Source organism: Camelus ferus, chromosome 34 (genome assembly GCF_009834535.1).
Source record: "Camelus ferus isolate YT-003-E chromosome 34, BCGSAC_Cfer_1.0, whole genome shotgun sequence".
NCBI lineage: Eukaryota > Metazoa > Chordata > Mammalia > Artiodactyla > Camelidae > Camelus > Camelus ferus.
The window spans coordinates 8518700-8545929 of record NC_045729.1 but is presented as its reverse complement, the minus strand read 5'-3'; the positions used below and the strand labels follow the sequence as shown (position 1 = coordinate 8545929).

The window sequence follows — 27230 nt, the reverse complement described above, 5'->3', positions numbered from 1 at the left end:
CATAGTGTAATTCCACCCTGTCTTTTTACCTGGACTTTCATAAAACTTCTGAACGTCACCATTGGAGGATGTTCCCCAATCTGTTTCATAAACATTTCCTAAAGTTTGAAATTAAAATTCATTGGTGATATTTTCCTCTGAAATATATCTGATAAAGGCTTATTATCCAAAATATATAAGGAAGTCTTGCACCTCCTGGGTAGTTTTCAATCCAGCTGGGTAGAAAGGACACTGGCCTGAGAATCAGCAGTGTCTTCACCCTACCTCTCAGAGATGTGTGTCCTGGGAAGCAGGTCCTTAGCTTCAGCTTTGGTGCCCACTCTAAGGAATTCTTAGGGAAAGGGAGTACTTTGGCACAACTGGAATAAAATTAGGTAGAAGAATGGCAGTAGGTGCTTTTTACAAAGAAGTAATCGAGAGAAATAAAATAGTCCGAAATAAATCACCCTAATCATTCCACGTTGGCCTTGGAAATGACTGACCCCTCCCTTGTTATATTGGGCAGGAAGAAGGCTGTAAACTTAGTAAAAGCAACTGTTAGGACCTGGTAAGACTTTTAGGACCCAGAATAAAGTTGTTACAGGTAAAACTAACGTTATAAAACGCACTTGTGTGGAGGAGGGGGGAGACCTTCCACAGCAGACCCACAGGGAGTTTTCCCCTGCTGTGTGAGTGTGCGAAGACCAAGTAAAGGTTTCCCCAAGCTAGTTTCCTCTCCCAAATCCGAATCATTACATATGTATGAGATCAAAACAGGAATCAAGGTGAAGGTCAATATGTGGCTGAAAACAATTACAAGGGTCACACAAAGCAATGCATTTGAAACTGCATTTATTAATAATATATATTTTAGCAAATTAATATTTATTGGTTTTCTATTTTAATAATTATTGTAATAACTTAATATTTATAATATATAATAATAAATTGTGATACATTAATATTTATTATATTAAGAAAGGATATATGCTAGAATTTTATTTATCTTGAAATTCATTAACTCCCTATACATTAAAGATACTCCATTATTGCACTTTAAGTTATAAAACTTCTCAAATGCATATTATAAATGTCTTTATTAAAGAAATATAAAACAGTAGTAGGCAGTTTTCGAGCTGGCTCTCATAATATAACTTTTTAAGATGTTATAAAATAGTTACTATTCAGATCTCATCTTTTAAAATCTACATAGAGAAGTCACAACCTATTATTGTATCATTACTGAGAAAACACCAAGGCTGCATATACATTACATAAAATTTTTTCATAGTAGGTCTTTTCAGTCAATCGGTTGAGCAAAAGGAGTTGTAAGGAAATAAGATGTAGTTATCTAAGATTCAAAGTTTTTTTGTTTGTTTTTATTGTTTCAAAATTACAGGCATTTGTGAAATGCCTAGGATGAGATTTCCAAGAAGGATAAGAAACAAATATTTTGTATGCTTTTGTTAGTTGCGTTTGATAATTGCCGAGGCTTATTCCTCATTTCAGATATCTTTGGTATATTTTGTAAATCTCTATTAGAAGTAAGGAGAAAAGATGAAGTGCCTAGGTCAATAGTTGAAGAAAGAGCTCTCCAAAAAAGAAAAAGAGGAAAGAATTGAGGTAACAAGTGTCAGAATGTCAAATCAGACTCAACACAAATTAAAGGTCATACCTATCGCTACATTTACTAAGGCCAGGCAGTAGCAACACGCATGCTCAGAGTGTTTTCCTTTGCCAGGTCCTATCCCACATTAGCACTTAATTACATGACAGTCTCCACCCGTTCATGACCCTATAATTCCATCCGTTTCAAGTTGATTTACAGTACGCCACCCAGAGAGACCAGGTACATCCTGCTTACAGTGCCACTCTTGAGATTGGCTAAGGATCATATTGTCCAGTTTTACTCATGCAAATGATAGATTTTAACCAGTACCAAATTGACTAATGCTTGAAAGCACACAGGTGTTAGTTAGCAAAACACAAAGCAAGCACTTTTCCTTTGGCGCCGTCCAAGATGGTCAACATACCTTCCTAAATTCTTTTCTGTCTCAAAATACAATGAATTCTGTTTCAGATTCAGCGTGTAAGGTTTTGAGCAATGCCTGCAGGTAAATTTTGGTTTGGAACACCTTCAAAATTTATATCTCATTAATTACATGGCTTTGTAATGTTTTCCACTCCAACGTTCCAGAGATTTATTGATTCCAGATTTATTTACAGTAACAGCCTAGACAGACCAAGGATATCCTGCTAAAAGCATTCCCTAGGTGAAGACTCACTGTCGTCACCTTTCTCCTAGTAAATAGTATCAGTGTGTTTAGCAACAGGTCCATCATTAGTATGTCTACAGGGGGATTTGACTCATCAAATCTTTTCTTTTCAGGGTATCATCAGTAAAAGAAACTGTAGGCTAAAAGCCTGTTACTAACCTTTTCCTTCACAAGGAAATACTGCAAAAAATACTATCTTCGAATGACTTTACAAACACCTAATTTTTGAGTTTAGATATAGAAAGAATAATTTTTAAAAAAAGCATAGAAGGAAGCATCATGATATTCATACCTAATGTAAGTTCACCTGCATCTTAACTAGTTAATTTGCCATGTTTTTAGAAAATGTAACATGATTATAGAAGTAAAATGAGGAAGTATTTGATTCCTATTAACTGGATAAATAGTAAAGCTGTCTTTTGCCTTTTGTTAACCCAGTGTCCTTGAAGAGTGACTGCCACATCCCTGCAGTAGAGATAGAATTTAGTTAACCTAGTTTGTCATTTGGAGATAAAATGTCATTGAACCTGAGCCATGACTCAGATTGGCAAGTCTATTACAGAAATGATGCTTGGGTTCTGGTACAGTCTGCTCCTGTAACTGATGAATAATTTCTTCGTTTTTCTTTATGCTCTGTCTTTATAGTGCTATTAATCCAGATTCTTGGAAAAACCCGGTGATGATGACTCTCACCAAAAGCAGGTCCTTCACTTCGTCCTATGCTGTTTCTGCGGCTAATCATGTAAAGGCTAAAAAGCAGAATCGACCAGGTAAGTAACTCATTGGGAAAACAGTTCATATTCACTGAGTGCGCAGTCATGGGATGAACTAAACCTTAAGTGTTGAAACACTCCGATGTGTTTGGTTTGACTGTCCTGAAAATAAAAACCTCCACAACCAATTAGTTACGTAAATTTCCACTTTGTATGATGACACAGAGTCTTTTACGTTTGCTGTACCGAGTATCCGACCGTGAACTTTTTAGATGAGTAGGAAGTCAGTGTCAGCATTGTGGATAATCTCTGGAAGCATCATCTTATAATATAAAAGCTAATGAAGTACTTAAGAAATTTCAATTTCATTTTTAGTGTCTGTTGAAAGAAAATTATTTCCCAGGAGTATGGTATTTATATGAATTCTAGGAAATGCTTCATTTACTATACATACTATGATTTTTTCAAAGGAATTCTTACTCTGTGTCGCTCACCACCTCCCTCCAAATATATAAATATGGAAAGGAAGAGGTTTCTCAATTTGAAGAAAATATAATTCAGGATCTTTGAGAGCCCTTTGAGAAAGCCCACAAATCAGCAACCAAGAGACCCAGCAGCACTGTGAGTGGGAGGTTGTCCTTCCTGTTCAGACAGGTGCAAAGTGAAATTTGATGTGATTTCTCCCATCTGGGATTCGCATGATGATTTCCAGGTTGGTGTCAGTGCGCCCCTTGTGCTTCTAAGCATCAGCTTCTTCCCTTCAAGTGTCATTTACTCAATAAATACGTGTGGAGTGTTCACTCTTTCTGACACCGAACTAGCTTGAGGAATATGGCGGTGATTCAGCCACTCCCTGCCCCTCCTCTCACAGAACACTCACCTGCATTCTAGTGGGGACTATAAACAGATTGCCAGCTATTACTATAGACTTGGTGTGTTAAAGGCTATGATAAGGAAGTGAAGGAAAACTTTCAAATAGTGAAAGAAGAAAAGAGATACAAGACCCAGCATGTAGAGGGAACGCTTCAGGGACTTAAGATTGTATGTGGCTGGCAAAGCTAACCAGCTGAAGGGGAGAGCACTGAAGGCAGAAAGGGAGATGAAAGCGGGTGTGTGGGCAGAGGACAGCGAGCTGTGGGAAGGAGTCTGGCTATCAGTGAAGTTTCAGGGAGAGAAGGAAAGTAAAATGATTTGGGGGAAGATCACCTCATTGAATCAGAATCTGTGCTGAGTCAAAACTTGCATACAGTTTTTGTCTGATACCACGTCCAGGCTGGGCCCCCTCCTGGAATCCCAGTGGAGAGTCTGGGGTATTTACTCTCACCTCTCCTTCTTAGAAGGTTCTCACGCCAGGTTTTCACCTCTCAGCACTGCAGAAAACTCTGCTGAGATTTTCAGTAGCTCTCTGCTTGGCTTCTTAATCTTCTGCCTTAATAGCAGCTAAAGAATTCACCAAATGGCTCAAGGGGAAAGCTGCCCTCTTCCCACTGGACTGTTAGACATTCAGTTCTGGCTGCCATGGCAGCCCTAGACTCCAATACTTGTGTCATCAGCCTCATGACATTACTAAAAGCTCTGTTGGCTTGTCTTCCTAATAGCTGTGTCTGTCTGCCTGGATTCTTCGCCTTTTGTTACATGCCAGTGGTCAATAAATAATGCTCCGGTTGGAAGAACAGTTCACAGGATTTTGGCTCGCCCTTCTGAGGGTCTCTTCTCTTTGGAAGCCTAGGCTCTTAGAATGGGTTGCCTTGCCTGGATAGCTCTTTTAATTTTTAACTCAGCTTTGCTATTTGTTCCCAGAGAAGCATAGACACACTACAGACTACTGCATCCTAGCCAGAAGCAGAAGTCCACAAAGTGGCAGTGTTTCTGTGAGGATTAGGGAACCAGTACTCACGTTTCACTAATAGTTCAAAAGCCCACCATGAAATACAATCTTAATTACAAGAGGCACAACTTAAGGAATCACTTCTGTTGTTGTTTCTCGCATCTAGGAAAGAAAATTTTGTACTTTCTTTCCCCTTTGATCACCCACTTTATACTGGTAACCATTCCTTGAAACTTCAAGCACTGACTCTGCTTACATCTTTACTGTTTAGCATAGGAAGCCACCTCCTGCACAGGGTACCATTTTATTGAAATTGCATCACTGGAAGAAATCACTAAAAGTAGTCTGGTTCTCCAGAAATGAATCTAGTTCTCTCTACTCTTTAGATATATTCATTCCTTTTTTAAAAAAATTTTTATTGAATTGTAGTTGATTTACAGTGTTAGTTTCAGGTGTACAGCAAAGCAATTCAGTTACATATATACATATATATTTTTCTGATTCTTTTCCATTATTTGTTATTATAAAAAATTGAATATAGTTCCCTGTGCTGTATAATAGGTCCTTGTTGTTTGTTTTCTTTCATAGTGATATGTGTCTCTTAATCCCTGACCCTAATGTATGCCCCCCCCACCCTTTCCTTTCTGGTAACACTAGTTTGTTTTCCATGTCCGTGAATCTGTTTTTAGTTTGCAAATAATATTTGTATCATTTTTCTTTAGATTCCACATTTAAGTGATATATGGTATTTGTCTTTCTCTGACTTACTTCACTCAATATACTTTTTGTAACTTAGAAGTAACTAATGGTCTGATGAGTAGAATTGAGCTTTTACTAGGGTCAGGAACAGGACAGTGTGGGCAAATACTTAAATCAGGATTACACTAAGGGCAAAAACAGATTAGCTCAACAATGCAGACACTCGTCTGGGACTTCAGCAAGATGGAGGAATTGGATTTGAAGATTCCACATTAAACCTGAGGCTTTTAAAGGGGCATTAAAGTGGCCCTAGGTCAGGAGGACCCCTTGAGGACTCCTTGAGGACCCCTTGGTTGCCCACAAAAATATGTATAGATAATTTTTGGAGGAAAGCATCATGAGTTAAGGTCCCTGCAACTTCAACATATCATGTTCAGACAAACGGGAGCTTATAACCAAGATCACTTTAAACATGCAAGGAAATAGGAAAAAAAAACACAAAAAAACAGGAAAAGCAACTTTACAGATCTTACTGGATGAGTAGGAAATCAGTATGAGGAAAAAAACAGGAAAAAACACAACTTTACAGATCTCTGAAAGGGTTGAGATATTTAAGTGCTAAAATATTTAAATATTTCATTTAATTTAAAAATAAATAAGAAAAACATGAGGTCACAAAAATGGCAATGAGAGAAGATAAAATTATAGAGCAGTTAAATATCTTTTGGAAGCGTAATCAGAGAAATATGATAGGATAAATGGCGTAAGAGACCACAGAAGGAATAATCAGTAAACTGGAAGGGAGAGAACGTGCAGAAGTTACCCAGAATGAAACATTGATGAGAAACTGAAAGCGTAAACGATTTTAAGCACTATAGGGAGAAGGAGTTAGAGGCTCTAAAATCCATAATCATAGTTTTATTAGAGGGTGGAAAACATAAACTATTTGAGGAGAAGAGAATAAGGGTAAAAAAATACATATATATCACACGCAGACACCTAATAGTGAAACTGCAGAACACCAAAGATGAAAAGGAAAGAAAAATTAGCTGCAGAAAAGACACCTCATTATCTTGCCATCAGTCTGAGAACAGAACTGTCAGAAATAAAGGGTGTCGGAACCCAGGAAAGTATTCGAATTCTTCAAAGTTCTGAGAGAATGTAATAGTCAACCTGAAATTGTGTGCCTGGCAAATCTGTCTCTCAAGAATAGGAATGAATTCATGACATCTTCAGCTAAATAAAAACTTTACCACCTACCAAATCTTAACTAAAGAAATTTGTGATGGTTGTATTCTAGAAGGGAAAGTAAAAACAGAGAAAAAGTCTGAGGTCTAATTGAAAGGGCAAACAAATAAATTTGAAAGCCATGATTCCATCCAAACAAGCATTGTATGCATGAATAATAGTATTTCCAGATTTGTAGTTATTTTTTTTAAAGATTTTTAAGGGAAATAATTAAAATATTAGACAATAATAATATGTAACTCACAGGATGAAGTATGAATTTAAGCATTCTTTAAGTGTTCTTGTATAGCTCAAGAAACGGATTCAAATGAGGAAACTGAGACACAGAAATGTTGAGTAACTTGCCCAGTGTCACAGAATTCATCCAGAATTCTTTCTTTGGTCCTAAAGACTTGGAAAAAAATTGAAGACAACAAATTGAGATCATTTGAAATCAGGATTTGGGGGGGTCTTGTCCTTGGCTGAGGACAAGATAATGGGATGATTCAGTTTTCTGTCTCTCAGTTTCTTCATTTAAGTAATAAAATTAAAATTCTTAAAATAACCAATATGATCGAGTCAAGAAGAATGAAGGTCATGGTTAGTGCAGTCACTGGAAATAACAGAGCAAATGATGGAAACAGACATGAGGAACAGCCTCATAATCTGCGTTCTTCTTTCTACTTTGTATGCCTGCGCTCGAGAAGAAAGGGCAAAGTGTAAAAGGAGCAGAATGTCCACAGAGGATCCCATACAGGCAGATGGGAGAGAACAGAGCCCCAGGAGGGGTAAGAGCCTCTCCCTTCTTGCCATGAAGTACATGAAGTATCTGCATTGTCTTTACTTTGGAAGGGATTTTGCGTTGTACCATCTTCAGACTGCTGTCACAGCACTAAATCTTTCTGAAATGACCTGTGTCCTATGCTTATTGAATTCAACTAAACAAATCCCTGAAAGTCTGCCAAAAGGGAGAAAAATATCCATCAAGAATCAGAGAGCTGAAGCTCAGTTACTGTTCTTCCTGGACCAGACGGGCCCTTCCGTTTGGAAACTCTTGTTTCCCGGCATAGATGGCACGTTGGGGCTGATTGAGCTTCAGTGGGTGTGACGTAAGTAAGTGACAGTGATGCCACCTGGTTTGCCAGAAATGGTGGAAAGGGACCGAGGAAAGCCCCTTTGTGTGGCAGGGTATGAGGAAATGGAATCAAAGTGTAAAAAGAGCCTGAGGAGGGAAGTAAGCAGCAGTGGGCCAAAGAGACGGGGGTAAATTTAGAGAACAGAAACCCTGGAAGATAAATGACCTGTGTCCAGAGGGGACTAATGAAATCTCCTCTTTGCGCAAATCAAGTAAACAGTGTGTCCTTCTAGCTCAGTCAGTCGGCGTTCATTTAAACAGCTGAAACACAAACAATTATTATGCAGTTACTAGTATAAAATAAATGGATGAAATCACACAGGAGTCCTTTGATGAAAGCATAAAAACAGGAGATTTAAATACAATTTGCATTTTCAATCTTGCTTTTCTGTTATGAGTCACTGAATATGTACAGAGGCCTTTATGTCATTCTGCTTTTAAAATCCTTCTAATTCATCCTTATCACATCTGCTGCAGTTCCTTTCCAGATCCTTACAATTTTTGTAAGATTTTTATAATCCTGTTACGGTGATTACAGATATCTCTGCACCTAAAAGTCAGACTGAGTTTTTCCTATAGAAAATTTGAAATGAGAAAGAACTTTAGTTATAGCATTGTGATTTTTTTTTTTTTTTGCATTCTCTATACTTTAGATACTTCTTTTGTTTTGGAAAAATATTACGGCTGTCCATTTCCTGTGGGCATGAAAAAGAGGCTTGTATTTATCAGACATACTAGTTCCTTTTTTGTTCAGTTAAAATTAAACGGAGAGAGTTTTACAGCACAGACAGATGGATTCACTTAATTTTCCCTCCAGGACTGTTTATTGTCTCCCTTTGATTGCCCAAAGTTTCTTGTGTCTTGACACACATTTTCTCTTGTTCTCAGGAGCAAGGAATTAAAGACTCAATTACTCAAAGGAGTAATTTGGTACTTTAGAATGCTTTAAAGTTCCATTTTTCATGTTTTAAATGTTTTAATTTTAAGTATTTCACGTTACAGCAGTTTGAATCATCCAGAGATTTTTGAATTTCACAAGCTATGTCTTTTTCCTGAAGTCTCTTAAAATTATTTAAATATAAAATATTTGAGAGCATGCATATTTCTCTGAGTCCCTACGTGTGTGTGTGTGTGTGTGTGTGTGTGTGTATGCAAGCAACATAAAGTTGAATGAGACTTCCAAAGGTCCTAAACTTCATCCCTCTAACTTTAGACATGATTACACTTTAAAAAAAATCTTAGAAAATAATTTGGTTTTGAAGACTTAAAAGAATATCCTGTTCCTGTGTGTGAAATAATTTTTTTCAGTCTCTCCTTTCTAGAAAGAAAGAGTATTTGGTTATTATCTGTACTTACATCTCTCCATCTATTTGAAGACTAATATATGTAAATAAATGCCCATTTCCTACAGCATTCCTAATCCTTTCTGTTTTTAAAACTTTAAGTAAACTATGATAAGGCACACTGTGAGAAATAGTTGGCTTGGGAGAAAAGAAATGTGTATATTTAGACCGTTGCCTTCTCATCCACAGAATAAAACCACCCCCCCTTTTCACCATATTGCCAGGACCCATGCTTGTTAGTAGCATTCAAAATATGTAGACTAACAGCACTGCAGAAGCAAAGCACTTTTCCTCTGTTTCAAGGTTTATGTGAAATTTCGTCTCAGGCAGTAAGTCTGGAGTCTTAAGTTCTGCTTATTTGTTTAAGTTTAGTTAATCCATGAGTTCCAAGAACGCTAATCGTTGAGCGGATTTTTACATTTGTATTTTAAGAGTGAATTGGCTTTTTGGGAGAGTATCAGCTGGCCGCTACTAAAAATTAGCAATGAAGAAAATCACTCCGCTCATCATTTGCCTTCAGAAGATAGATTGTGTCAAGACAGAAATGGGCAATGTTCCCATAGACTTTCAACTACTCTAAAAAAAAAAAAGTGGTAGGAAACTATCTGAAAACTCAGAATTACTTATCAAAATAATTAAAGAATTGCCTAAAGCAGAGCCCATCAGGAGTCTAAGATGCAGCAGTTAAAACCTTGCCTTGACCTGGCCAGCCCGACGCCGTCTTGCCAGGAACCCCTCTGAGCCCGTTCCCAGCCCCTCTTCTTCCTCTTTGCTAAGCTGCAGCCACAATGACCTCCTGACTGATCCTCTGACACCCCCCCGGTGGGTCCCTCTTTCTGGAACATTCTTTCCCCAGCCCTTGTCTAAATGTCTTTCTTATATCATCAGACTTCTGATCAAATTTTACCTTAGTGTGTTCTGTGCTTCCCTGTCCTCTGCAATATTTTTTCTTCGTATCGCTTCAAACCATCTGATTTTGTTTTCTTCCTCCTCCTCCCCTCCTTTCTTCTTCCTCCTCCTCTTCTCTTCCTACTTTCTGTCTCCCCTGAAAGAGGAGACCTTGAGACCAGGGAATTTTATTTTGTTCACGACCACCTCCTTTAGTCCCGCAATCAGGCACGCCATCTGTATCTGTTAAATGATTTCTAAGTGAAAGAAGTCAGACTCAAAGGGCTGCAAATTCTAAGATACCAGTTACATAATGTTCTTTCAAAGACAAAACTACAGGTCCGGCAATCATCCGTGGTTGCTAAGTGCTGGGAGTGGGGAGACGGGTTGACTGCAAAGTACAAGGGGTATTTTGGGGGGTGAGAGAACCAGTCCACTCCTGATTGTGGTAGTGGTGATGTGGCTCTACACCATTGTCAAAACTCACAGGAACGGTACACCAAAAGGAGTCATCTTGACGTATGTCAGTTATACCTTAATACAAAAATGGAAAAAGAAGAAGTTCCGAATGTACTTACTTTGAGTGATAACATTATTTGAATATACAAGCCTGGCACAATGATTAATTTAGAAGTCTTATTAGTTTGTGGTGAGATAAAATGGTGATAGTCAAAATGAAATATGTGAGGGTTCTGGAAGTGTGTGTTTTACATACACAGACACACACACACACACATTTATAAAATATTGGTAATTCTAAATGAATCATCTGGAATTGCCTCAGATAAAGAATAATTTTGATTCAACTAAGGCTAAAAAGATTCATTGAGTTTTTCCTTTGGAAAAGCATAATCATTGGACTTAATCAGAAAAATATTATTACTACAACTGTTGAGAATAAATTATTACAAACAAAAAAAGAAAAAAAATTTGTTAAATGAACAAACACCTTGATAACCTTTAAACCACATCAGACCAGCATCCAGCTCCTTAATGGTTAAACTGCTTTTCTAGGGTAATCTGGTGGCTCATCATCCTTAATCTATCAAATAGTCTAAATTAATCTAGTCCTTTCCAACCTTTCTTACATGAGAGCACGTGCACATGTGTGTGAATCCGATAATGTTATATATAGCATTGGAGAAATGGGAAGGGATTTACAGCTTGGTGAAAATTGTGTTTCCTTTATTTTATAAAATTATAAGAAGAAAATCTAATTATAAAATGTTAGAGATAATATTAAAAATTAAATTTATCCTGGGACGTCCAAATAAAATCTTTCTATTGAAAAAGATTTACAGCCATTGGTACTTTATAGCACATCTGTAACTTAACTTGCTGCACACAATGATAGGTTGGCTGGGGAACTCTGAGTTAAGAACTTAATTTTCTTTTGGCTCAGGAAATGATGTAATGTGAAGGTTTGTCAGGATCTTTGGTAAAACAGCTAAATCTTTTCAATAAAAATAGAAATCAGAATGAAAACCATAAGGCATGGCATTGTAAAGAGGAATACAAATGCAACCTAGCAGATAATGAATTTTTCTTCCACGTTGGGCAATCTCCCATCAAACACTGGACGAATAAAGCACAGTTTACTAAGAATAGCTGGGCTCACTCCATAGTCTCCTGTTTACTTGCACTGGAACTCTGGGAAGGCTGTTTCATCTCTCTTCGTCTGAGTGGTTCCATTTGTCAAGTACAAGGCGGGGGACTGATCTGGTGACCAGAAATCAGTAGAAATATTGAGCAAAAGACTAGAAGGGTAGCTGGCCTCCACATTCAATCACAGGAAGAGTACAGTTTCTCATCTTTTAAAGCAAACAAAACAAAATAAAAACATAACAGTGCCAACAAAAGCCCTTCAACAAGCTTAATATTCCTCTTGGTGGACCAGAAAACCTCTGGATATGACAAATAACAACTTTTGAGAAAATTGAACATTGGAGCAAACCAAGCCAGTGGCCGGTTCACCACATAATCTGTTCGATGATGTAAATGTTGCTGGTTCCACGTTTCCCCGGAGCGGTGAGAAACAGAAGACAACTTTTAAGATTTCATTTCATTTGCCTTACAGTAGATTGTTTCGCCTGAAATCATGAAAATCAGTAAGCAGGGAGTTGTTCAGAAGTTTTTTTCCTCTCTTTTCTTCAATTTTAAGTGCAGGCTGCCTTCTCCGTGTTTGGAGAGAGGAACTTCAAAAGACGTTATCCCTGTGCTCAGACATCATCACTTTGAAATCTAAGCCAGTGTTTTGTGAAAATGTTCACAGCTGAGAGCAAACACGGTCTGGCATAAACATCCACACTTCTCATTTGAGCTTTAGGCCCACCGTTTGATCTGAAATGGATCATATTAACTTTTTTAAATGTTTCCTTTAGAAATTAACGCCGATCGAAGTAATGTTTCACACACAGAAAGTAGTTTCACTGAACACATGGATGGTTAGCTAAGTCAGTTTCCTCTCAAAAATGTATCTTCCTTATTTACTTATTTCAAGCAGCCGTTGCGTGCTTAAACTCCTCTCCAGATACGTTAAAGTTTTCAAACAACTGCAGGTCCTGCTGCTGCTGAAAACCTCACAACCTAAGAGAAGGCAAATGCATGAGAAATTTTTAACTGTTGTCATCAGGTCAGAATGCCAAGAAGAAACAAAAATGGGAGCAGAAAATAATACCCTTCTGTCCTGAAGTTACTCCAGGACACCGAGGCTTTAAGTGAATTTGCCAGCATGGCCACCAGTTTTTTCATGATGACGCGTTGTTCCCATTCCATGCTGCAGAGACACCCTCCCCCGGCCCGTACATCCTCTCTCCAGATGGTAGCACGCAGCGGAGGCGGCCCCCGGTGGCCTGAGTCCTCACCATACTGAGTTAAAAGGAGTCCCAGGTGAAGTTTACGAGTTGCAGTTTTGACTTCCAAAGATTTATTTAGTGACTTAATCTTACCTCTTTTTCTTAGGTTCCCTAGTGAAAATCTCACCTCTTTCATCGCCCTGCTCCTCACCTCTCCAAGGGACTCCTGCCAGCAGCCCGGTCAGCAAAATTTCTGCAGTTCAGTTTCCAGAATCGGCCGACACAGCCGCCAGACAAGGCCTGCGTTCCCACCGGCTGTTAACTTACACACAGAGTGCCCCTGACCTTTCGCCTCAGATCCTGACGCCGCCTGTTATCTGTAGCAGGTAAGGAATTGATCACTGTTAACTGGAGGTTCACTAATAACAAAACTCGTTCTGGTTTTCCGCTTAGGAACACTCACCAGCAGTCCACGCAGCTCTGTGTGGGCTGGCCCACGTAGTTGACAAGAAAATGCAAGGTAATATGATTTGTGTTGACTAGGCTAGAAAAGAAACTTAATTTTTCGGTGCTTTTTTTTCCATTAACAGAAAGTTTAGAGGCCATATGGTCCACACAGCTACCCTTTGGAGATGATATAAAATAATTCATTGTATATTTTGTCTGCTTTCTGATGGAGAATGCATACAACCTCTAGTTTTAAAAAATCCTTCCAACTAGTTTGATATAAGTTGATATTTTATTGGGATTTTTTTTTAACTTGTTCTCCAGGGAGGATTATGTATCGATTTGAAAGGTACTATTTTATCTTAAGTCTATAACTCCCATTTTAAAGCTTTAAAAATGTGCGGATAACACATGGCCCATTAGGACCTCCCCAAGTGGATCTCTGAATGCGATTAAGTAGTTGCTGGGGCTGCTCTGTCGTATTGAAACAGGATGGCAAAGTGTTGTCTACCACAGAATCAGAAAAGGGCCTAGCATGGTAAGAGCAGTTCTCTTACCTTGATCCACTTGAAAGAAATACCTCCTCTTACTGATCAACAAATTATTCTTTACTAATAGCTTCATGGTGAATAACTAATCTTAAAGCATTACATTTTTTTTAAGTAATAAAGAGTTGAGTGTTTTTAAACTGAGCATAATCCTGAGAGTGTCTTGACTAAAAAGCTCCCCCTGCCAACAAGGTTAATGCGGATAACTGAATAAATTAATTACATGTTGGTCTTCTAATATCAAATATTGGGTTAGACCCAGACCTGATCGACAAACTCACGTTTAAGCCTCACAGATTTCATTTTTCCATCCTTTGTTCATAAACTCTACAAGTTAAATGATAGTATCTTTTAAATTATCTTTATTTTTACTTCCTTTCTCTTTGCAAATATTTTTAAAAAGGGAAAATCATTTGTGTTTGTTGGACCAGGACTACGGTCAAAAGTTACTCTGCCATCTGAAGGTTCTTCTGCTGCCCTCTCTGTAATGGCTTTTTTTAATACAATAATTTCTTTCTTTGTTTCTTTGTTTCTTTCTTTTTTTTTTTTTTTTTTTTTTTGACAGTAATTTCTGAGGGAGGTTAATTCCATCTTTTTCTCCCCACCAAAAAGTAAGCTCTGAGCTAAAAGTAGGCTCATATTCTACTCCTGGTGATTCACAACACAGATCACTTTATTACAAGCACTGAGAAGTCCTGCAAAAAAGAAGACATCATGATTTAGGTTCCTTCTAGCATTTTCTGAATTTATTTGACGACAGAACCAATTTCTTTAGGTTAACATCCCATAATTGCCCATAGAGCTAGTGTTTGGCGGAACACCTTTGAGGAACATTTTTTGTGTGTGGTTGTGTGTCCTGAGCCAAGATGAAGCCCAGTGGAGTGACCAGCCTCGGGGACATCTGCTCCCGGGGTTTCTAGGGAGACTGTCCCACTGTGAGCTCCAGACTTGCGAGAAATAAGTAGCCTGAAGGTATAACAAGGATGTTCAGGAAAGATGCACGATTCACGTAACTTTTCTCACCAGTCTGTATTTTTGTATTTTTTGCAGAAAGTATGTGATGGGATTTCTTTCATTTTTTTTTTTTTTAAGAAGTTTGGGAGAAAAACAAGGGAATTTCACTGCCTACTTGTTCAGTAATGTTAATAAATCCAGGAGTGTGTGTTTTATGTGTTTGGGCTTTTTAAATCTATAATTCAAACCATGTTTTATTATTGCCTTCAAGGCAGTCACCCATGTAGGCACAAAGAGCTCCAGAAACACACTACTAATTATTGTGGTTTCCCCTGCTGAACTTGAAGGGTTTGGCATTGAATCCCAGTCTCTTGGCTGCTGTAATGTCTATGCAACAAGCTGGTTTTCTGGCATATTTGAACTACTAATTTAAATGTTCCTTTTAAGTATTACCTTGCAGTGAAAAATCTTCAAAGTGACACACTTTACTTCTACCAAGTGTCATCTGAGAATATAAACCCAGCATTTACATCTACTGTCTTTTTCCTTTGGTTCTATCATTAAATCAAACTGATGGGATTTCATATTTAGAAATAGCGTATGTGTGATGCTTTCCACTTACATTCAAGGCTTGAAAAATAAATTTACTTTGGATGAAAATACTCTTAACTGGGAAATGTTTATCTCTACTGCACGTATAAATGTGATTCATGGGGGAAAAAGCGATGAGATGTTTAATAAGTTAAATTATAAATGACCACTCTTTTCCTTTTAGAGTCGTCTGTGGTTAAATAACAAATAAACAAGAAACCCTCTGAGACCTTTTGTAATAGTAGGCAAATGAAAGAACCCAGAGCGAAATGCAGAGTTAAAACCTACTCATGAAGTCTCTAAACAAGATAAGTGAGAGAGGAAACTTGCCAGGCCATTTGTGGGGTTACTTTTTGATTTATTGAACGGTCAAAACTGTTGAGAAAGCAAAGGCATCCTGCATCCTCCAACCTCCTCTGTCAAAGAGCCCTGCCCACCTTTCAAGTGCCTTCGTTGTCCTCCGTTCCTCACAGTGTGCTCCCTTGGCCTGTTTTGCTCAGCTAGCATCCTGGGTGGTCAATGTTACATTAACTCTTCATCAAAAAGTACGTCTACTTTATTCATTTCCTTAGGGCCTTAAAAGGTGAACTGATCAATCTGAAAAGAGTAATTTTCATTTTGTGGCAAAAAAAAAAAAACCAAAAACAACTTAACATACTATCATTCTCTTCTTATGCAGTCTTTTCTTAAGGGCTCTTTGGACATTAAATCTCCTAAGCCATAAAAATAAATCTAATAATGTTAAACAGACTCCAGAGGATTCTCTTGGGAAAGATATTTTTGATCAAATACACTTGGGCGCCTCCAAAATCACTCCTGGAAGTAGGTAGCAGACTACCCCAGGATTCTCTAAATAGTGTAGCTCAATTTTGCCGGTGGTTTGACCTAAAGTGTGGTCTAGGCTGTGGAGGAAGATGAGAGCTGAACAGTTTCTGATCCTTTTTATCGAATGTGCTTTCCCCCAAAAAGAAGACATTATCTTACACATATCAGCATCCGTGTATAAAACACAATGAACTTTTTTTCTATCAAATGAGTAAGTAGAAGGTGGAAATATTTGATGATTATTCTCTCTCTTAATGTATCCATACCTGGTGCATGCCTGGGATCTTTGGAAAAGAAAAAATTCTTCTTACAGCTGTTCCATTATTTCTCAGCTGTGGCAGACCATATTCCCAAGGGACACCTGCTGACGGGCCCCTGGAGAGAAGTGGGGCAACCATCCAGACACCCAGCAGAACAGGTAATTCTTTATTGGATTCCGTTCCTCAGAATGGAAATTGCTTTACTTGATTTTTTTTCCTGATCCAAAAGGTAACATATGTTTCTGATGTTTTAGATTACACATTTAAAAAAGCCAAGGAAGGAAATAAAAATCATAATCCCTATGGCCGAGAGTTACTCGTAGGTTAAATTTTGATGCAGAGCTGTCCAAAATGTTTCTATACATCTGTACACAAATGTACACTTTTGAAAGTGCGAAGCCATTTTATATAATGGATACCACTATATAGAAATGTTATTTTATCGTGCACACTAGAGGGGCATCGATTTTAGGGTGCTCTCTGGAGATCTCCATTGCAGACCCTAAGAAATGACCCTGCTTAGATCACTGTAAGCTTGTTTAAAAAAAAAATTCATAGTTCTTCCTGGAAGCAGTATTATGGAAAGGTTCATAAGACAGGCTTTGGAGCCTGGTTTATATCCTGATTCAGCTACTGACTCATTTATCATCTCTGTGCTCCACTTCCTTCATCTGTAGAATGGAAGTCATAATAGTACCTACCAAACAGGACTGTTGTGAGAATTAAATTATTAAAGCATATAAAGCACTTATTATAATATCTGGGCCACTGTAAGTAGTGTTTGCTGCCATAATTATTATAATAATTATCATTTTACTTTTACTGATGTAACCCTAGGGACTTGCTTTTGTTAGTGCTGAGCGTTGACAAGTTGGGAGAAAAATAACTTCCCTGAACTTCAGCCTTGAGGACAATAGTTACCTAAGAATGATCCTTAATTACCTGCACCAGCATTTCCTGATAGATACTCAGTAAATATTCATTGATATTCATTGATTATTTGCCTTAAAGAGTGGTGTGCTGTGGTAACGGACAAAGTTCCAGGGACACAGGCAAGGAAAAATCTAAAGGAGAACTCTCTGTGTGGCTGTTATCTGATATCATAGCTCTGGAGATTCAAAATAGTCCCTTCTCTATGCCCCACGGTGTCTGATTCTAACATAGAAGCAGTTGCACGGAAAGATGGGAGAAAGGTGGGTGAGCAGTCTTGAGAAAGGAGAACAGAGTTAGCAGAACTGTTTCCTGACTTCAAGACTCAAACGTCATAGAGGGAGTATGATGCTGGCGTAAGGACCAGCAAATAGGTCAGATGCAGTTGAGTAGAAAGCCCCAAACTAGACCCAAGCCTACAGACTCACTGAACTTTCAACAAAGATCCAATTTTCCAGTCCAGTGGGTTTGGGAAAAAAATGAATCTCATCCCCTACTTCACATTGTATGAAACTTTATTCTGAGATAGCGCCTGACCTAGATGTAAAAGCTAAGCCAATAAAACTTCTGAAAGAAAACACTAGAAGATATCTTTGTGACTTAGGGAAAGGCAAAGATTTTTTAGGCCATGGAAAGCAATAACCATAAAAAAAAAACCTAGACTTCATCAAAAGTAGAGGATAGGATATCGGATAGTCTGGTGGCAGAATTTACCAGCTGTGTGCCCTTGGGCAGTTTACTTAACCTTTCTGTGCCTCAGTTTTCTATCTGCAAAGTGAGGGCAGTAGTGATGCAGTGATGCAGTGATACCCACCTCAGAGGACTGGGGAGAAGATTCAATGCGTTAGTGCAAATAAAGTGCTTTCAGTGGTACCTGGCACTCAGCAAACACGCCATAAACTTCTTTCAGGCACTCTTTGCAGTGACGAGAAGCTTCTTGAGGTCTTTGCCCAAGAAGCATGTTCTTCAGACACTTGATGCTACCTGACTGGCCCTCTGGTGAGCACAGTGTAGTGCTGACTGCAGTGGGAGTTAGTGGAGACGGGCAGAGAGAGAAGGAAGCCACAGACCCCTAGGGATGGAGATTGGATAGATAGGATCTCCCATGCATCTTAGCACACACTGTTGCCACGTGTTCTGCAGACCACTTTGTTCTCGGGTGTCAACTCAATTTCTCCCACTCCCGTGCCCATCCTAGAGTTAGGATTTTAGCCAGTTACTCATGGTTTAGTGGGTCGAGGCATGCAGAAAGGAAAAAGAAATAGAAAGTCAGGGGATTTTTAGAAGGTATGAACTACTGACCTGAGAATGATTATTGAGGAATTCTTAAATGCCATGGAAGTCACAGATCATAATTCCATCTATTTCATTGGGTTAAAAAAATGTGTGCTTTCTGCCACCCCGTGATCCTATATCCGTGGTGTGTAAGCTCATAAAAGCACTACTCCCTAAACACTTTACTGTATGCATTTCAGGAATATACACTTAAATGCGATGCCTTTTTCCATTGCAAGTTTCCTAATTTGTTCTCTTTGAACTGCAGATGATACCACTCAAGTTACCTCTGATTATGAGACCAATAACAACAGTGACAGCAGTGATATTGTACAAAATGAAGATGATACCGAGTGCCCAAGAGAGCCTCTGAGGAAAGCATCAGCTTGCAGCACCTACACTCCTGAGACCATGATCTTCCTGGTAGCTCCCTATGACATAACGTTCATTTGCTTGAGAACTTGGTTTCTATGGCAGGGATTGGCTTAGAAACAGATCCCTGAATCATCAGATTTGCAGAGATACCTCCCGTGGGTTACACGTGTATCGTAACCCTCCCTGTATGTAGCAGTATAACTTCTCTCTATCCAAGTCTTACTGGTCTCTTAATGGTTCCGTTATGTAGTGATTAAAAACAGAAGTATCCATCTGCACAGCTGATTACAGATATTTCCTAACCCAGCTGAAAATGTGAATGTGTGTAAGGAAATGAATTATTTCATTCAGTGAAACAATGTTTTATAGATGTCCGTTGATCAAAATGAAACATGTTCGTTATCTTAGGGCTTCTGTTGGTTTTTTCTCTAGCGCCTCCTTGATTTAGAAAGCGAACCAATGTTTATTTTCCTTGTTATATTAAACCAGGTTTATATTGCTACCCATTAAAATATCTTTTGACGATGACTTATTTTATGTGTTTAAAGAGAGCCCCTTAGAGAGGATAAAAGCCTCCATTTGAGTCTGGCTAATTTGGGGAGGGAGCTAGTGGTAGGAACTAGTTGACTGTCATGTGATTATCAATTGTTGCTATTATCATTTTTCTTCACCTAATTTATACTTTTAAGTCAAAGAGATTGTCAGAGAAAATAACCTAAATGCTTCTTTATCCTCGTTATCTTTATTTTCTATTTTTTTGGTAAATAAACTCTTACGAAGGTCTTCATTTGGGTCCAATTATAAAATGTCTTTACATTTATGTGGTGGATTTTTTTTTTTTTTTAAGAAACCATGCATCGCATGAATTAAATTAAAATCCCTGGGGGAAAAATGTGGTAATTGTAATTCTACGGGATTAATGCTGATTTTGAAGTAGTAACACAAATTGAACCAATTAGAGTTGGGGTGATTAACTCCCCCTCCCACTTGGGTTTCTTTTGAGAATCCAGTGTAAGCCAGAAATCCTCATCTCAGCAAAATTTACATAAACATACAAAGAGATAAATTTGCATACAATTGCAGTGTGTTCTGAAGTCCTTGAATCTGTATGTAAGAACTCCACAGAAGACTAGAAAGCAGTTGTTTTAATGTATGAAAGAAACATCCTGTTTTTGCTGCGGCATGTATGAACCAGCGATAGGCAGTGACATAATGCAAACTTCAACGCATCAAAGAGCATTAAGACCTTTTCTCCTTACTTTGGGACCAATGTTTTGTTCTTTTGATCGTTTTTTTATTTTTCTTTTTGGAAGATCACTCATTCACCCTGAAGTTTTAAGTCATTTACTTCAGGTAAACTCCATTGTTGAACTGAACTTACCAAAGGAAGCACAGATTACTTTATAGAAAAACTGTTAAACGTGTTGTTAAAACATTTGTATCTTCATTGCAGGACAAACCAATTCTTGCTCCTGAACCTCTTGTCATGGGTAACTTGGACTCAATCATGCAGCAGCTAAATACTTGGAATTTTCCAATTTTTGATTTGGTGGAAAAAATAGGAAGAAAATGTGGCCGTATCCTTAGTCAGGTAAGAAATGCATTCACACATATGACTTTAAATGTAGGGGGAAAAATTCCTTGGTTGTTTACAGCTCCGTATGTGCTTAACGTCAGTGGTAAGTATGAGGTGGAGAAAGGAAATTTTAATGCCCAGCGTTCTGTAGAGTCCTTGGCGGTGGGATCAGAAAAGAAACCGGAACGTCAAGGGACTAGAATATCATATTCTGCAGCTGAAATATTGTGTATTTTTTAAGACAAAATGGAAGGGGCAGGGACACACAAGCAAAATGGAGAAATGATCTAAAAGTCGTAGAATTCAGCAAAAGAAAAGCTGATACAAGCCCTCAAAAGAAGAAACCTGCCAATTTATAAACACCAATCTATTGTCTGTATTTCCAGTGACTTTTTTTTAAACTTTTGATTAATACAGTGCTTAGGACTTATCAAAAATACGATGATATGCTGAAATATGTTTCCCCCAGTGTGGTGAGAAACATATTAAATAGAGTTCTTTGTATTTTAACATGGAAAACAACTGTATATATCACACAAAATATAGAATGCGAACTACTGCAGAATAACAAGATATTCCCCCCCCCTTAAGTATTTTTTTCCTTAAGCTAGACTACTTTCAAGGTTTCCTAAATATAGAAATGTTTTGTTTCTCCGAGGGAGAAAGAAAACACAGAAATTAAGAATTTGGACATGTTTGTTTTCAATAAATAAAATGAAACGGATTTGCGCTGTTATCAAGCACTTAGCAAAATACACACTCTTAATTAATCGGAAAGATGTAATAATCTCAGCTTCTTTAAAAATGTTTTAGGTGAGTTCTCAAAGATTGAATAGATATCACGGCAGAGATACTAAAGACAACCAGATTTGTTAATAAAAGACTAAGGTGAGCATTCAGGACCCAGATTTATGGGGGGCCAGTAACCCTTCCTTGCAAAACGCTAGAAGAGAAATCAGTTGTTAGACTGATTTCCGCTCCGTGCATCGGAGGCAGGCTTTCTTCAGACCTCTGAGCGAGTGTCTTGAGTGTGGAACTTCGAGCTGAGAATCCCTGATCTGTGAAGGTTTGAAGGAAGAAGATAGAGGGGCCTTTTCCTCCACTCTTTAGTCCCTCAGACACAAAGTGCTAGTCTAGTCTGCAAGAAGAAAAATGGGTCCCTGCCTTAAAGGAACTCCCTTTCCAACAGGGAAATTAGATACGTGTCAAGATCATGAGAGTCCAACTTGATATGTACAGAAGTGTGCTAACATGATGGATGGCTGTTGGAGCACAAAATAATCAACAGTCTCCCTAACACGCAGCTGGTGCCTCTCCTGGACTCTGATCTGACCACGAACACGTGGGGAACTAGGATGGGGACCCTTGTACTTTTACTGGGAGTTAATACTCCTTCTTTTTTTTAATTAAAAAAAAATTTTATTGTAGTAATGTTGGTTTATGACATTATACAAGTTTCACGTGCACAGCATTATATTTCTCCTTCTTTGTACCCAAGGGCATCTTTACCACCAGATATGTAGTTTCCATCTGTTGCCATGCAGTTGACCCCCCTTTACCTGTCTTGCCCTCCCCCATCACTGTGCTGTGCCCTGTGTCTACATGTTTGTGTGTGTTTGGTTTGTTCATTAATTTTGTTTGTTAGATTCTACGTATAAGTGAAGTCAGTGGTGTTTTTCTTTCCCTGTCTGACTTAATTCATTTAGCATGACATCCTCAAGGTCCATGCATGTTTTTACACATTAGTGGTCTCAGTCTTATTCTCCCTTCCTCCTCAATGCTGAGCAGCATCTTTTTTTTTTTTTTTGGCGGGGTGGGGAGGAGGTGGAGGTAATTAGGGTTATTTATTTACTTATTTACCTTAAAGGAGGTGCTGGGGATTGAACCCAGGACCTCGTGCATGCTAGGCATACACTCTACCACTGCGCTATACCCTCCCCTCTGAGCAGCATCTTTATATGCACTGATTTGAGTGCAAGTTTAAGGGCAGCCGTTTTACCCAGTCCACCTCCACCTCACGCCTCAGGGGTCCCCCAGGGACCTTTTGTGTCCCACTCTCTGAAACCCACTGCACACCAGCACGCTGAGGGAGTGATTTTACCTGGAAATCTGCCTGCAACGGTGCCACGAGAAGATGGGACAGTGGGCCAGGAGGCAGACTTTCTCTTTTACTGGACACTGTGTTCCCTTGTTTTGTATTTGCTGTATATGTCCCAGACTTCTCGAAACGTGACAGCTTAATCTTCAGAGCAACTTTAATGCAGGTTTTTTTTTTTTTAATCTCTAGTTATAACAGAAGAAGAAACTGAGACTTAAAAGAGAAAACATAACTGTTCATCTAAAGCCATGTGGTAAACATGGACCCAGGACCTGATATGTGCATATTGGAAGTCCAGACTTTTTACCTTCATTGCAAATTCTTTTCAGTTCCCTCGTAAATGCATTTATGTATTATATTTTCAAACTTTCTGAATAGAGAGTCTGAGCAAATAGACAGTGGTTATTATAGCAGTTGGTGTGACAGTGTCACACCTCGGTCCCCTTGAAGTTCTGTGAGCTGGGGGCAGGAGGGGGGGACCTTGACCATCTTAGCCGCAAAATGTTTTCTAAGAGTCATAGATGGAAGCAGACAACAGAAAGATTAGAGAGAATTAACAATTAGATTTTGGCAAAATTCAATAATGTATCTTTTTTTCCCAGTTATCTTTCAAAAACAAATACATAACTACATAATTCTTACTATGTCACTATGTTATTTTTCCAATTTATATAACTGAACTTTGAGAAAAGGCAACTTTATTTGCCTTGCTAAGTAGAACTTTATGGTTTTTTCCTTTGATTTGAGTTTGGAAGTACAAAAATCGTGAAATTTTCACTGTGTAAAAGGCATATTTTTTTTGCGCCCCAGTAAGACTTCAGGGCAGCTGAAATGAATTAACTTTAGCATTCCAAGAAATCACCTTTTGGCTGAGACCACATAGAGAAGGTCTCACTTCAAAAGACTTCTAAAGAGACATATGTGCAATGGAAATGACTTCTCAGCCTCAATGTACTGCCTGCCTTTTTGATGATTATCAGTGTTTATTTTAACAAATTTAAAAGGACATCATTCAGATTTTGGAATAGTATTTTTTTTCGGTTACCAATATTTACCCTGTTAACAGTGCCTTTTCTTTATTTGTGAGTTTAGATGATTGGCCATTGATTTATCAGTTTCTTGGTGAAAATTCTTCTATTTTAAAATAATACTCTAAAATATCTTGCCTTAATTTTCAATTCATTTTTCAAATGTTTTAAGAAAATAACAGGAAACTTAAGTCATTGCAATCCTAACAATATTACTTCTCAAATAATGGTGGTAGGATTTGCAGCAGTATACAATCTGAAGCCATAATTCTTGGCTTGAATTCTGGTCCCGTAATGTGTTTACTGTGTGATCTTCAGCAAGTCAGTCAACTTCTCTGTGCCTCTGTGTTCTCTGCTTTCAAATGTTGGTAATTAGCATTATCTTTCTCATAAAATGCTATGTGAATTAATTAAAATGTAAATAATTAATATGTGTAAACTATTTAGAGCAGGCATCACACTTATTAAATGCCACATATATATATTTATTTATATATGTCAACAGTTGCTGCTCTGTTGTTATGAATGGGGCTGTATTCCATTCTGCCTCAAGAATAACCATTTCTCTTCCCATCACCTCCTTCTGTGCCTTTATCATTCTTTTCTTTCTCCATCATTTGCATATCAACTATGCCAGTTACATCCAAAGATATTTACTTGATTTGAGTCTCCAGGGCTATGAAAGTAATTAGAAGAGGAATAGATACTTGGAGGAGAAAGAAGGAAGACAAGTGAGGAAAAATTATTTTAAACATTTTTATTTATACTGAATTAGGACACATCTTTTTTTTTTTTTTCTCCATACGTTTCAGTCAAGGCAATCTTTTTCTCTCTCATAATTCTGTCCCCTTATTTTTCACCAAGGCACAACTCTGCATCCATCATCCTCCAGAAAGCTTTTATTTATTTGTTTATTTTTAGTTATAAAATTGGTCCACAGTAAAGCTTTCCTTCATTCTTTACTTAGCACTTACAGTGTATATTATACAATGAGCAATTTAGTAAATATTAATCTCTAGTTATTGCTATCACGCATAGTTCAGTGCCTTGATATGTTTCTGTAGTGTGACACTGGATTTTTTGATTGGCAGTTTCTTAGGCATATGTCTCTATCTTTAAAAACAGATTCTATACCCCTCATCAGGGACTTCAGGGGTAGGACATAGAGGTCTTCAATATCTGCTTGATTTATTGTTCCCAATAAGTGTCTCTATAGGCAGTAAATTAATACGGTTGATGGAATATATAATCTTTCCCCCTTTTTCTCTTTACGTCTAACCCACACCAAGGGCTGTTTCGTAAACTCTGTCTTTCTCCTTTACAGGTATCATACAGACTTTTTGAGGACATGGGCCTCTTTGAAGCTTTTAAAATTCCAGTTAGGGAATTTATGAATTATTTTCATGCTTTGGAAATTGGCTACAGGGAAATTCCTTGTAAGTATAAGAATTAATACTTTTAAAATCCTTCGAATTTGCTATAGATAATTAGATACTGAATTATTTGCAGCTAGCACAGCATTACACATCGAAACACCCCATGTGGCTACATGGTATTGTGATTAGGAGGTAATAGTGTATGCCAGAATCCTGGTCCCTTGACACATCAGCTGTAGGGGACCCCGGGTCTTATTTAAGCTCCACATGCCTGATTTCTTCATCTGTAAAATGGGGATCACAGTAGCTACTTCGTAAGATTATCATGAGGATAACATGATGTGAAAATTCTAAAGGGGTGATAATAGTGCCTTGCACATAATAGCTCCGATTTAATGTGTGTTAAATAAATAATTAAATGTTGTATTTATTGCTCATGTTATAATATGCTCCTTTTATTGGGTGAATTCTCAACCTTTGTTCTGGCATCTGCAGAGTTAAGTCACTGTTGAAGTTTTTCAGGATGAGATAAATGTGGCTGGGGAAGAAGGACAGGAGGGGATGATGGTCTAATTAAATAGAAGAGAAGAGACATCTGGAATTTGTTGTGGAGAAAGTGTTAGGAACATTTTAAAAATCGGATAGATGTGAAGACCAAAGGAAAGGATACAACCAAGTGTTCAAGCTTATGAACTTTGAATATTGAGAGAATAAGTTTGTCATTTATGATCTTGAGGAACTGGAGCACAGAGGAGATAGTGAATTAAATCTTCAATATATAGCATTTCAGATATCATTAGGACATGTAAATAGAATTGTGCTCCATGCTACAAAGTATATTGCACTGGAAAAAAATGCCTGTAAATCCAATCAGACGTGTACAGAAATCACATGAAACATATAGGAAGTAAATGTATAAAAAGAAAACAAATCAAGCATCATATGTTGGTTGGAGTGTGTATTATTTAAACTGTGTTAAGTTTTAAATTTGCTTTTATGTACCTTGGACTTTAGAACCCCATGTCTGATTGTAGTTGCAAAGAGCTAAAGTTAAATAAAAATTATATGGAGACTAAGAACACAGGTATTTTCAGAAAGGGGTGGTGCATTAAGCAGGTGATCCGATATTAACGTGTTGTTGATTCCAAAATGCCACGTACGTGCAACAGTGGAAAATGAAAATGCACAGTTGACGCTATGTGATAGGAAAGGAGAATGAGTTACTGAGTCTGTAAAATGTGTGACAGAAAAGGAGAATGAAGAATGAAATCTTCAGCTGAGATTTGTTGGAGAATATGGGGCCAAAGGCAGACAAAATAGGACAGCGGGAGTAGAGAGGGGGCTTAGGAGCCTGGGACGCTGTGAGAAAGTAGCTCGTGGGGCCGTGAAAGTGAGGAGAGAGAAAGGAAAAAGGGCTAGTTTGAAAGGATCTCAAGATAAGCCCTGCTTTCTTAATAATACTTTCCCAAAGCTCACCCTGGTTGGATGCCAGTGACTGACCTGAGTGTTGGTGATTTCTCAAAGGCTGAGGAGTTACATGAGCCAGCTTTTATAGAAAGGAAGCCACTGAAAACACTAAGGAACAGCTAGTCATCAGATTAAATTTACCAATAAATATTATATTTCCAAATATATTTTAGTGATATAATCAGCTCTCTCCAAGCTCCACTGAATTCAAATTGACATAACGACTAACTTTTGCTCTAGATAGTGTATCATTAAATCATAGGGAAAGTTGACCAGTCTTTAAGTGTAAAAAGAAGTTTTCAGAGTCTTAATTTTAGTATTCCTTTTCACATTTTCTTATTACATATTTTTATGTTACACATAAATAGGTATTGTTCCTGAAATACGTTCTTCATTCCATGTGAAAAGAATTTGTTCTACTAACCTTACTTAAGTCCCAAACGCTGTCCATAAAGGGAATTTATTTACGTCTTCTCACAGAAAAGTTTTAGCTTAATTGATGATCACTTTTAAATAATAATTACTACCTTGCATGTTGTGGGGTTGCAAGTTTAGACTAATATGGATAGTAATTAAAACTTTTGTTTATCATTAACT

General features: G+C 37.9%; 1 protein-coding gene across 5 annotated transcripts in view; it reads left to right on the top strand.

Annotated features, from left to right (window-relative positions):
• PDE3A (phosphodiesterase 3A) overlaps positions 1-27230 on the top strand; it is a 492862-nt gene that overhangs the window by 439637 nt on the left and 25995 nt on the right. For all 5 annotated transcript variants that reach the window (XM_032473218.1, XM_014559110.2, XM_032473219.1 and 2 more), the window contains exons 5-10: positions 2901-3025; positions 13050-13269; positions 16581-16666; positions 18982-19136; positions 20542-20679; positions 25115-25226. In XM_032473218.1, the coding sequence (XP_032329109.1) occupies positions 2901-3025; positions 13050-13269; positions 16581-16666; positions 18982-19136; positions 20542-20679; positions 25115-25226 (836 nt within the window). The remainder of the gene's footprint in view (positions 1-2900; positions 3026-13049; positions 13270-16580; positions 16667-18981; positions 19137-20541; positions 20680-25114; positions 25227-27230) is intronic.